Source organism: Porites lutea, chromosome 3 (genome assembly GCF_958299795.1).
Source record: "Porites lutea chromosome 3, jaPorLute2.1, whole genome shotgun sequence".
NCBI lineage: Eukaryota > Metazoa > Cnidaria > Anthozoa > Scleractinia > Poritidae > Porites > Porites lutea.
This window is the reverse complement of record NC_133203.1, coordinates 5104537-5117857: the sequence shown is the minus strand read 5'-3', so window position 1 is coordinate 5117857 and position 13321 is coordinate 5104537. Positions and strand designations below refer to the sequence as shown.

Here is a 13321-nt window from a genome sequence, read left to right as displayed (position 1 = left end):
TGAAGCAAACACAATAAAGAGTCAATAAAGACGAAAACGGAAAGCGGAAAATGTTTCTGTATCCGTGTTTTTTTTTAAGTATTAAGCTTAGATTAATTGCCATGTCCACAAATTTGGAATATAGAGAAAGAGAAAGAAAAAGAAAAAAAGTAGAACGACAGACCAGCGAAGCTAACGACAAAAAGAGCTTGAGCGAGAGGGGAAAAACAAAAGGAGACATTTTCTGTTGGAGGAACAAAATGAAATTTTGTAGAGGCGGGATGCTAGCGGCCACCAGGGTGAAAATGAGCGTTTCTTGAAGTTTCACGTAACAATCGTGCAAAACAACGGAAAGAAATGAACAAAAAAAGTGTGCTGCACGTGCAAAGTTGCTTTTTTGCTAATTAGACCTATTGTTTTTTTTTTACCGTTCTCGTTGCCTTCGCCGCTGAGCATTATACGATTTTATATTTTGTTTGAGCAAACTATAGAAATTATCAAGAGCTTCGCTTTTAGCCCTGGCTAAATCAATATATTATGTTACTATAACAGCTGTCTTGCTCGTCACGGAGAATATTTTGCCTTCTCGTCATCTTGTTGAGCAGCGAATGAGGGACTCTACCATACCACATGACCAAAGAGGTGGTAAAAATATGAATATTGGAAATATAGAGTATGACATTAGAGAGCTTTAGAGTCAAACCAACGCCCAAATCAAAGTCATTATGGCGGACAAATGTGGTAGCCATCGTCATTCTACTACGAGTTTAAGCGAGAATGTCGTAGTGGCAAAAACAAGTTATATCAATTAGCGATCGGGAAAGGGCTTTACCTCGTTCAACGGAGATAAACTAACGGTTGTGGTGAAAAAAAAGTAAGATAAAGCTTTCCAGGGTGTCCTTGTTTCGAGAATAGGCGATAAAACTTAAAACTAAGTGTAGTCCTCGTGGTCGTCCTAGTCCTGAAATCCAGAGCTGTCTATTCACCAACACGGACGATTTATTGAGTACTGTGTTATGGCACAAATATTTTGAGTAGAGTAGTGAATGTTGTAGTTTTTAAAAAATAACAAAAAGCAAGACATGTTAAAATTTATTTATAGATAAATAACTTTCCTCCTTGAAATAAAAACACCCTTTTTACTCTTAAGCAGCGCTTTGTAACCTTTCCATGAGTCCGTTCGGGGTCTCTTTAAGGTCGATCATAGCGTCTATGGACGAGGTAGAAAAGGGGAAAATGAATGCAAGCAACAAGTGATAGTTTGTACCCCGTTTTATTCGTGGATAAATAAAACTCGTGCTTAAAGTTGCGAGAACCGTTTTGCAATAGAAGCAAGTTTTACTAAAAAAATCAGCATTGAAAACGATACAAAAAGGGTAGGTCATACAAAACATGGACAGGAATTTACGTGCAGGTTATGGTAGCATAATAAATAGGTCACCAGGGAGTGCTCGTTCACATGGCGGAGTCCTGTAAATTAAGAAAAAATATATTAAAAGTACTTTTATTTATAAACTACATAACAGAATAGTGTATGGCGGTGAAGCAATACACCATGTATGATATTGGTGACGGCAGTGGTGAAAGTCTTCACGTGACAACACTGTTGTTGGTAGTGGTGGTAGCAATAGGAAAGTAGTAGTAATAATGGTAATGGTAGTGACACTAGTAGTATTGTTAATAGGGATTGCAAGGGTAGTGGTGGTGGCCACTGAGGTGGAATTAGGGGTGATAGTGACAATATTGGTGGTAGTGATGGTGGGAGAAGTAGTACTGGTGATAGTGCTGGTAGTGTGCGATAGCACGGATGATAGTGGTAGCGGCCACGTTCACACTGGAAATAATGGTAGTGTAGCAGTGGTAGTGATAGCGACAGTGGTGATATTGGTGGTGGTGTTCACTAACACTAGTGATAGTTGCAATGGTTGCGGTACTGGTATTAGTAACGGTCACACTGCAACTAATAGTAGTGGCAGAAGTGGTGGTGGTATAAATGATAGTGGTGATAATTGTGGTGGTGTTCACTCACGCTAGTGATGGTAGAGGTACAACAACTGTAGTTGGTAGCACTGGTGGTGGTGGTATAAGTGGCGGTGGTGATAATGGTGGTTATCACTCGCACTGGTGATAGTGACGATAGTTGTAACAGTCAGGGCGGTAGTAATGGAACTAATGCTGGTGACTCCATCCTCATGGTTACAATCGTATGAATTCCGTTGTTTTTGTATCATGAATTTTGGAGAAGATCTTGGGAAAACTGTAATTTTTTTGTGTGAATACCTTCTTCAACCCCGGGTTGTCATAGTAGCCCTCCCTCTGATTCTGGGGATACGGGTCTGGGTAGTCGTAGTCTCCGCTCATCTGGGACATCTGACGATCCGGCGTCCTGGCGTTCTCATATTCTGGGTCAGCATTCACCACGTAGGAGCCTCTCTTGTTTTTATCATTCTGATCATTAGGGTGAGAAATATCAGATTGAACACTGCGGGACGATAAACTTATACCACGGTCTGCCTCACTCATTTTCGCCTTGTATCGCCTGAAAACAAAACAAACAAAGCTTGTAACTATTGAAAAGGCGAAGTATTGGCGGGAAAAGCACCAAAAGAGCCTTAACAGAAAGAGACGAAAGCTTCTTTTAGGTCGATTTACACTGACGCGTTTTTGGCTACGAACGTTAACGCACGTAAATTTTAATCACGCAAAATAAAATAGAGGCAAGTGTTAAGCTTAAACGTGAAGATGACCGAGGTTCAACTTTTACGCTTACGAGCGATCGTTCATGCATTGCCTCTATTATATTTGCGAACGTAAATTTTACGCTCGTACGCACGTGAAAATTACGTGACAGTGGAAATCAACCCTTACACTGACAATTATGACACAGAATTGCTTTGATCAATACTCTCAACTTATCCTTCCAATTACTCGTCTCACATTCCTTATCTGAGATAAGATTGTTTATGGCGTTCTCAGGGCCCAGAAAATAGATCTTGGCGATGCTTCGCAGACTTTACTAGCCGGGGTTAGATAACATCTGTGACGAATGTTGCGTCTCAAGATGACTTACTTTTTTCGCTGGACAATGCACAGCACGATAATAATCAGAAGAATTAGAGCTCCAAAAATGGAACCAAGAATTATTGCCGCCCTCTTCTTCTTGTCATCGTCATCTGTGCAAACATAAAACCGGAGCAAAAAAATGCTTTAAGTAAAAAAAAATTAGTCCCTTCAACTAAACAAGCTAGTGTCCTCACTAGCAAGCAATCGCAAGAATAAGCATAGTTAAAAGCATTAGAATGAGAAGCGTATGCGCTTGTGAGGACGGCCGCAACAGTCAAAAGGCAGCGTGGCCGAGTGGTCAGATTCGCAATCCGGCGGTCCCGCGTTCGAGTTCCGCTCAGCCTGGATTTGTTCTCGGTCGTTCCGAGTTCAAATCCTTGGCAACGCTTGTAAATAGCTAACTGGCTACCTCCTACCAGTTGTATTTGAATTGTCTGCTTCAAGTATTTGAGTGGAGTGCCTGTAAACTAGCTGCATAAGGTAAGTGCACTTAACAACCCTTCAAACCTTTTTTAAACCTTTATAGGCACGAGCATAAGGAGAACGATAAAGAAAAATCCTTGAGATCACGCGCATGTTCACACGAGCATACGCTCCTTAATTAAACTCATAAAAATAGTAACATAAAATAATAAACAAAGCCATCAGACTAAACTGAAAAACTACAATACCTGTCTCCGCAGCTTTCGGTGCAGGATCTACAACAAAGGAAAGAAGTTTGACTTGATTTTGTTTAACTTTTTGATAACACAGGCCTCCTTAGTTACGTTTCTTTTCTACGGATGGTCAAAACTGTCGACCTTCCGCCTGAATTTTTAAATTCACAACAGCAAACACATGAGATGTTCATACGATTAAAGCAAACGCAAGCTTAGTGCGATACGCACGCATTTTTTTTCTACTCTGCTATCTTATCAAGGCAAACGGACTATTGTCACTTACGACTGTGACGTGACCGCTAAAAAGGAGGTAAACAAGGTGTATTATGGGCCTACCACGAAACTTAGTACCAAAAATTTACCTTCCTAACCCCCCCCCCACGCATAAGACTCAGACTGGCTTTCACATCATGCCTTCTAAGCTCTGCAATCATGATGCACCTGCAGCTGGTTCAGGTATGAGAAAAATATATTTCCATTAAAAGCCTCGCAAAACACTGCATAAATCTGACGCTAAAAAGTTGTGTCAGAAGCCCCCTCCCCATCCCCCTGTTTTGCCCCACAACCACCATAAATAGTCTGTACTTACCGCAGTTTGTGATTCCGTCGCCTTGGTAACCATCCTTGCACTTGCATTCAAACGAGCCTTCTTTGTTGATACAACTTGCCTGCGCATGACAGTTGTGAGTTGCCTGCTGACACTCGTCAAAATCTAATGGAAGGCATTGAAAAAAGGTCGAGGAGGTCAATATAACATTTGATTCACAGGAAATAGGAGACGTCAAAAGGGAAATAGACTTGGAATACATCCATCAACGGTTTCTTTTTTTCAAGGTTTGATAAAGACCAGTGAGCAAATATCCACCGACACTGCTGGGATGAGAGCCTTAAAATTATGATGAGCCTTACAGTTAAACGTCCTAAGAAAGCGCGCCATACAAAAGTCTGTAAAATTACGCTACTATCGTCCTCACCAACTTTCTTTCTTTTATTTCTGTCAGTTTTCAAAAAATCACGTTAAAACTTGGGAACTTTACGGATTTAAAGGCGCCCTTTCCAGCCGGCTTGTTGACTGATTTTCGTTGACCGTCCATTGTTGAAATACGATGGCTTATAAACGCACCTGAAACTGTTACAGTTGATGGATTGTACGTCAGATTTCCCATCTGCCCAGATCTTGGCAGTTGGCTAATAACAACGTCGTTAGTAACATCAGTGGCGTTGTCAGCAAACTGCATGTCAATATCTGCAACCACGCTCCCTTGCCTAGGCAAATTAAATAGAAAAATTGGTAAATAAATAGTTAATACGCAAAAAGGATAAATAGAACAGTATAAAACTCAGAGTTGCATCATTTCACCAAAAAATTAATGCAAGATCAAGAGCAACTAAAAATGTGATCTACCTAAATGCTCGCACAAGGCATTTTAAGAACCTTCCTGTAAACCTTGCTTTCCCAGCAAACCACAAATTGCACTGCAAGAAAACATTACATTCACATTAGAAATAAAAAATGAATACTGCATTTGAAAATACCGTCAAACTCCGAAAATAAGCCCCTCTAAATATAAGCCCCCCGGGAGCTTGTACTTGGAAAATTGCCCTCAAATACAAAATAAAACAAAGCAAAAACAGTAAATTTACTTCCAGCTATAAGGCTAGCCCAATCTAATTTGAAACGCAAATTTCCCTCCATAGATAAACCCCTCCCAATATAAGCTCCTCCAAAAATAAGCCCCTCAAAAAGGGCCTTTGAAAAACATAAGCCCGAGGGCTTATTTTCGGAATTTTACGGTATGCTTCCTGAAAAAAATATCATCCATTCAACCATGTAATGGTCAGTGCCCTCCAAACCCAGAAAGGTAGAGAAGGCATCAAGAAGCGGTATTAGAAATGAGGGGGATAGGGAGAGAGGAAACAAGAGGTAGGAAATTGGTGTTGCGTATGGGTGCAATCACCAGATCACGTAATACAAAAGATAGAAAAGATACTGAACAATTCTTCACACCACAACACAATGTGAAAAAGTGCAAGTACGAGAAGTTGAGGGTCGTGATGCCGGGAATCAAAAACAAATCCGAACTTCAACATGTGAATAAACCATCCCGGATCAGTTCAAATAGAGTTTTACAGTCGTGATTGATTCATACAGTCTATCATTTTTTTAGTGAAGAATACTAAGGGAAGAGGAAGGTTTTTACTTTGTTCCCCCGAAGAGAAGGGGGCTTATTTTAGAGATGCGGCCTCATCAAGGATTTACGATATGCCTGACTGAATTTATGTAAACATGGCTTCAGTGAGTGTGCACAAGTATGTCCTTGCTACCAAGACGTTCACCCTCCCCACACAGGACATTGGGTAACTGTCTGCGTCTCCCACTGAGCTTTGCAATTATCATGATAATTATTCTCAGCAGAGGCCTGATTCAGCTGGCTACGGCAAAGTAAAAACAAAGTGCTTGCCAGTCAGGGCTTCCAGCAAACACTGTTCCTTATTGAAGGGGTTGTGTCAAAATAGCCCCCTCTCTACCCCACTAGCTTTGCCCCCCAGACATGATCCACCTACCCACTGTTAGGGCAGTTCTTGGGCTATCCAGCTGTGCCGACCAGGATGGCAAGACCCCTACATATTTGGAGAGCGCATTGGCCTGGAGCTGGGCTGCGACCGGCGCCAGGCGAAAACCTAGTGGCCACTTTTAATGAAATAAGACATGTAGTATATATCTTTTAATCTCTTCGTCTTTGTTTCTAACCTGTTTCTCAACTCTTCTGGCCAGGAATCCAAACTTCGTAGACAGTTTGTCCTCAAGTGACCTGTCCCACACCACTGGCTTGCCATTGAAAGCTCCTAATGTCATGATGAGTTCAAATACTCTTACGGCTGTGGAATAAATGACATCAATACAAACGCATTCTGAGTAATGCAACCAACCACGAATCCTAAGTGAGTAGGAGTTTGATAATAAGTGAGTATTTCAAAATGCAACAGAACACTAGGTTCAAAGAAAAAAGTAAAGAAAATCCAGGTCATCGCCGCGTCAGTGTAGATGGATAAGAGCCGGAAGTGACGTAATAACTACGAACACTTCATTCACTGGATATCTGATGTTTTGGAGCCCTTTATTAAAAAAGAGAGATGCAGAGCTTCAACCAAGTTATGGCAAACGTAATGGAGGAGACAAGGCATCGTACCGACAAATGGCGTTTTAAAAACGTCTAGTAAAATGTTGAAAAGCCAATGATACCATGGGAAAGTACTACCAAGAGGTTTCAGGATTGTCCACAGATTCAAAAGTAGAACTGCATACTAAATAAATAGTACTGTGTGAAAGTACAGCTGAAGAGGTTTCATTTGAATGGTAACACCATAGGATTTCATCTACAGACTCAAAAGTTAGAAAAGTATACTATATAAATAGCACCATGTGAAAGTACTGCTGAAAAGGTTTCATTTGAATGGTAACACCATAGGATTTCATCCACAGACTCAAAAGTTACAACTACCTTAAGAGACTCCATTAATCCCTCTGAAAAAGAAGGGGTTAAGGCAAGCTACTATATTTGCATTGTATGGAAGAGCCCACCAAGGGAGTCTTAGTCGTAATCCACCAACCTTCTCCCACCCTCCCCCCTCCTCCACGCAGCCCCTGTTTTTCAATTTGTTTTTTGTTTGTTTTCACTTACCTTTACAACGTCCCTGATCATAAGATAAAGCTGTAGGACACTGGCAATAGAATGAACCAGGAATGTTCACGCATGCGCCGTCGCTACAAACTGCAGTTGAGTTACACTCGTCAATATCTGAAACAGAAATACACCTTAGATCGACATATTAATAGCCTGACTTCCGTGACAGTGACAGAGTCACAAAATACTAGCACCTTCCGCATACTACTTGCAAATATTAAACGTCCCATAAGTACGAGCAGTCAGGATTACTGACTTTGGTCTTAAAGCTATTCTTGTCGTTTTGCGACGCAAGCGACAGGGAAGCGAAATAAGACTATCATCAGTTTATAATCATATTTGTAAATTGTATAACGTAGCTTTAGATAATTATAATCATTTAACAATTACTGAATGAGATTGAGCATGATATGAAGAATTATACAAAACAAGGAGGGTTTTATCCAACGAGGCCTTGAAACCACTCGTAAGCAACAGCCTCCTGGAAGCGACTAGTAAATCCTGGAATTTTTGATGGTCGCTTACCGTAGGTTCGACGGTATGCCCACTGAAAACAAACTGACCACGGAACAGGAAAAATGGAGTGAGGACTGGGCCAGACCTATTCCCTAATTTCAAACCGTGTGAGACTGGGTATGTGTCCGTTTATTATGGGATAAATAACACGAAACGCACAAAGTAAGAAAGACGAACTGAGATTTACAGAATCCTCAAGTCTGGCGTTGATTAGGGCTATTTTGAGCAAGAGACATACAGCGATTCAAAAAACTCTACAATTTACGAAAAAAAGCCGCATAGACGTCAAAACAATGTGTCCGGCAATTCATACATCTCTTATTAAATTGTCAAGTATTTAAAATAGGAGTACCTTATTCATTATTGCCTCGATTTGCACCAAACTTGAGAATTTCGCAAACCTCGGTCTGCTCTTTCTGACTATGTGGGTCTCGTTTAGGGCTTTCCACAATTTGCTCGGCAGCTTTTGGTGTTTTTTTCGAGCAACTTTTGATCAACTTTCGTTACAAAAAGCAACTTTTGATTGTTTTTTGAGCAAATTTTGAGCAACTTTTTAGGAAATTACGGAAAAAGTTTTGGAAAATCTCGAGCAACTTGTGGAAAATTCTAGTCTCGTTTTGTTTATACCATAATACACAGACTCGTACCCAGTCCTCCTTGGTCTGAAATAAGTTTATTTAGTGACCTCTTAGCTGACGTTTGTACTTATTGAGATTATGTCTTACCAGAACAGGAAGTATTGTCTGCTTGAAGGTTGAATCCATCATCGCATGCGCACTGGAATGAACCCTGGCTGTTTTTACAGATCTGGCTACAACTGTTAAGGGCGGCAGAACTGCATTCATCCAGATCTGTAAGCCAAGCAAAAAAAAACGGGTAAGAATGGGCAAAACGTTTTTCCTCGCTGTTATTAAAAGGTAATAACGCGCTGAGACGTTTTTCTTTCAACATCAATAGAGAATGTCGTTACGCAAATTTTGAGAGGAAATCTTTCGTCACATTATGAGTAAGAAGAGTGGAAGAAAGGAAGGATTAATTCAACAAATAGAGAGAGATTCAAAGACAATTTCTATATCAGTCGCAAACATTTTGTAGCAATGAAACATGATAAACGCAATTCACCACTTTAAAAGCTAGAAAGAAAATGGCTTAGTCAATTTTGCAAAAACTTCTGGGATTGTTAAGTGGAGATGTGGCGGTCACTTATTGGTCATTTTCCCCCAGTCCCCAGTAACAGCCCCAAAAGGTTTTTCCAAAAAAATACAGTAACTCGAAAGTTAACCCAGTCCTCTTCTCGTTTCTCATGTGACCAATGGCGTGTGATGTGTTTGTCTTTCTCGTAGCATTGATAAGCTGTTATCTGAAGGATTAGTTCCGATGAACGAAAATAGATAAGTGCAAAATAAAGGGTGATATGTTGTATGACAAGGAGGTAGATCACAAGAATGTGGAAACAGATAGACGTCACTAATTGACTTTTAATTCTTAGCTAAGAAAAAACTAAATCATCGTATTATTGATGAAGTAAAAACAACTTTGTACAGCAAATAAGTATTGTACCATTGCAAGTCTTGTTATCGGGGCCTAACTGATATCCCAGATGACAGCCACACATGTAACTTCCTTCTAGATTTGAACATTTCTGGCTGCAGCCGTGGCTTCCTGTCATGCACTCGTTGATATCTGAAAGTGGGAGATGACTTTAGGGCGGGGCGTCACGTTAAGTAACAATTTGGCTGAATCCGTGAGCGGGCAAGATAGAGCGGATCCTGCGTTGTGATTGGCTGCAAAACTGGCAAGATGGGGTCATTTTACCCGCTTTGGAGCGGGGGGGGGGGGGGGTGGGGTAGGGGATGAGAGCTATTTGAACGCCTTACGCATTCCTCGTTAAGGCTCAAGATCAAGCTTTGCATTAAACCCATCGCGTGAGAAATTTGCTTCAACCAATCAGAAGCGCTACCCAGATCTGGGTAGTGATACGTCATCAGTATGGAATTTCTGCGCTCATTTCTCAGACGTCGTTTCGCGGAAAAACCAGTGGTGGCATCTTGAAATGTCAGCTGTTTTCTCAGGCTAATCATAGCGCGTAAACCGGCCTTTAAATATTTGGAGATTTTATGTCACATGAGATAATGTTACCATGGCTCCTATCCGACAGTCACTTTCAGTACCACCTGAAACAAATTTCTTGTCAAATACGTAAATGAATTTTAAAAAAATTAAAATACCTTGGCATGTTTTCCTATCATTTGTGAGATTGTATCCTTGGTTACAGTAACATGTTATTAAACCAGTTCTGTTAACACAAATTTGTTGACATCCTCCATTTGAGTTGTCGCATTCACTGCCCGCCGCCACTGAATAGAAAATGTAACACGAATCAAAAGTTTCTAAAACAACAATTTCTAAAGTTCAGAGTAAAAAAATATTACAACGTTTCGTTCGAATCTCTCGAACGTCATAAGCAATGTAAAATAAGTTTCGGTTACGTAACAGAAACTTTGTTACGCATTTCCAAGAGAGGACTGTAAATATTCAATTTTTGGTTTTTGCTGTTTTGCTTAACGTGATGACCGTCACTAACGTGAAGCTCTGTAACGCGTTCTGTTACCTCTGCACGTGGTGTTATCGGCATTCAGTTCAAATCCAGGTGGGCACGCGCATTTGTAAGAACCAATCAAGTTCTCGCAAACACGCTCACAGTTATGGCCTGTATCACATTCATCTATATCTGAAGAAAGAAACAGAATATTCGCATTATAATAAAGCACAAACAAAAAAAAATTCGCGATAATAACAGTAATAGTGTAGTTCAAATTTCTCATGCATGTATTATTTTTATAGTAGACGATAGATCAGCGCAACGAAGGATCAACTTCCCCGTCTCGCAGGAACAGTAGGGATGGAAATGCACCAATCACAGCCCATCACGTTGATACAAAAGGCACTAACGGTAATCACTGGACTTCATCGCCCGAAGAAAACTAAAGGTAAGAGGCCAAAATGTCGCGATCTACATCTTAAATGACAGGCGGTAATTAAAATCTATTATCAATGAAAATCTTTCAAGCTCGTACAATTCCAAACTGATAAGTTAATTTCAATTTTCCAGGGAAATTTAATTCACACCATAACTAAGACTGGCCTAAGATTGAATCAAGAGAGTTATCGAAGTATTTCAACAAATATGACTCGCAAGATTCATATATTGTCAGTTTACTAAACACCCGTCTTAAAGAACTCTTAGGTTACGTTCAAACTATCCCAGATAGCTTTTGAGCCGTTGCGAAAACCATACTGGATGGGTCTTTTGGTTACACACAATTTCTGTTAAGCTGCGCCGTGCTGATTTCAGAGGAGAGACACATCAGGTAGGTGTTCTTTCTATACTTGATAGTATTTCCTGTCAGCCCGAAAAGCTATCCGGAACCTGTGAACATGGCGTTACTGACCATTGTGGTGGGACTAGATTTGACTGTATTAATCATAACTATAACAAAATTCTTAAATCTGATTGGCTATCATTTGTCCTGATTTCAGCACTAATGAATAAGACAGTGTAATAGGCTTGTTCTCTACGCTTGCAAAAAACTCAGAATTTCTTGTGTTTAAAAAGCCTAAACTATAACAAATTTTGTTATGGCTATGATTAATTGGTGAGAGAACTTCGTGTCGTCCAATTTGGTCTGACATAATCATACTCGTGATGAAACAAATCCGATTTTGTTAATCACTCGTATGATTACCGACCGAATTGGACTCCACTAAGTCCTATTACCATTATAAATCGGACTGGACTGTGTAATGACGAGTCACGCAATGATTTGCCCCTTTTAGTTTGTTACAGTGCACACACCGCGACAAAACGCAGGAGTGTGACACGTTACATCACGAAAACATACCACTGACGTACCTTCGCATGTGGCATTGTTTGCTTCAAGTTGGAAACCGGGTTGACATGTGCAGTGATACGATCCCGGCGTGTTCTGACATCCTTGACTACACAGAGCTTCTCCATTATTACACTCGTCAATATCTAAAGGACAGTAATCATGAAGCAAAGTGAAAAATGAGTAAGAACAGTTGTCCATTCAGGCGCTCCCTTTATAGGAGAAAAGTTGTCCTGGGAAAAAGGGTCACCCTCTTAGTCGCCTTGACCGAGTTGACCCGGCTGGAATTTAAAGTGCAAACAGTCGAACCTCCATTTGCGACCACCTCTCGTAAGCGACCACCTCCCATAAACGACCGCCAATCGAAAAAACAAACACTTTCCCTGTCAAAACCTTACAGTTGAAAGCTCAAGTAAACGAGTACCTCCTGTAAACGACCGCGACCACTTTTTGGGCCTGACGGTTAATGATTTTCCACTGTTTTTGACCTCTTTTAAGTGACCACGTGACGCATTCTCTGATCTCTAAGTTCGCTGTGTGTACTATGCCACTCAGAATATACGAAGAACTTGAGTGACAACATGGAATTACGTATGTCGTTAATTAGACATTGCATGCAATACATTATCTTAGTAGATGTCCCTGGACCTTTTCGCGGAAAAAGGCCTTCTGTGGTTCGATTCTTTTAAAACGACCACCTCCCGTAAGCGACCACTCAATCTTTGCATTTATGGAGAAAATATAGCCCAGCTAGGCAGGTCACCCGTTTTAGACGAGCCAACCTTTTGTTTCTCGTGTAAACGTTTTGCCATTTGCAAGAAAATGTATGCTATGCATGTACCACTATCCTCTCTTCGCAACGGAAAAGGAGACACTCGGAGTCGGTCGAAAAAATACGTGAAACAGTTGTAGTTTTTATTCATGTTAATGCTGAAAGCTGACTGGTTTTGCGTATTTGTACTAACCTGTACAATTCACTAGCGGGTCGCCTTCAAAACCAGCATCACACGAACAGTTATATGAACCTGGAACATTCGTGCATGTAGCAGTCTCTGAACAGTTGTGCCTTTTGTTGCCGACTTCTTGGCATTCATTAATATCTGAAACAAGGCATAGTACTTTAATACAATGGAACACGTTGACGTACCATGGATACAATCCTTAAGTGTCACCATTCAAATGAAAAATACTGAGCAGTACTTTTCTGTGGTACTGCTTACTATGCAGTACAAGGTGGTTCTAACTTTTGAGTCTGTGGATGAAATCCTAAAGTGTGAACATTCAAATGAAAGCTACGGAGCGGCACTGTCCTGTAGTACTGTTTATAATGCTTTATGAGTAGTTCTAACCTTTGAGTTTGTAAGTGAAACCCTATGGTACAACCATTCAAATTATTAAGAAGCCAATGAGCAATATTTTCCAGGGACTATATTTGGTTTCCTACATAGCTAAAAGTATTTGAAAATTCCTCTTACGTGTCTCTTTAATCACTCTTGGTGGTGGTGAAGGAGGTGGTGGTGGGGGGGGG

The 13321-nt window shown here is 40.6% G+C and overlaps 1 protein-coding gene across 1 annotated transcript in view; it reads right to left on the bottom strand.

Annotated features, from left to right (window-relative positions):
• Positions 1-1236: 1236 nt before the first annotated feature.
• The window catches only part of LOC140930272 (uncharacterized), a 26425-nt gene continuing 14340 nt past the window's right edge, over positions 1237-13321 (bottom strand). The window contains exons 14-28 of the mRNA XM_073379949.1: positions 12759-12893; positions 11817-11939; positions 10515-10634; positions 10132-10260; positions 9464-9586; positions 8629-8754; positions 7385-7501; positions 6454-6581; positions 5107-5177; positions 4825-4967; positions 4291-4413; positions 3714-3740; positions 3050-3152; positions 2260-2518; positions 1237-1449 (exon numbers count right to left, since the gene is read on the bottom strand). Of these exons, the coding sequence (XP_073236050.1) occupies positions 1435-1449; positions 2260-2518; positions 3050-3152; positions 3714-3740; positions 4291-4413; positions 4825-4967; positions 5107-5177; positions 6454-6581; positions 7385-7501; positions 8629-8754; positions 9464-9586; positions 10132-10260; positions 10515-10634; positions 11817-11939; positions 12759-12893 (1742 nt within the window). The 3' untranslated portion in view covers positions 1237-1434. The remainder of the gene's footprint in view (positions 1450-2259; positions 2519-3049; positions 3153-3713; positions 3741-4290; positions 4414-4824; positions 4968-5106; positions 5178-6453; positions 6582-7384; positions 7502-8628; positions 8755-9463; positions 9587-10131; positions 10261-10514; positions 10635-11816; positions 11940-12758; positions 12894-13321) is intronic.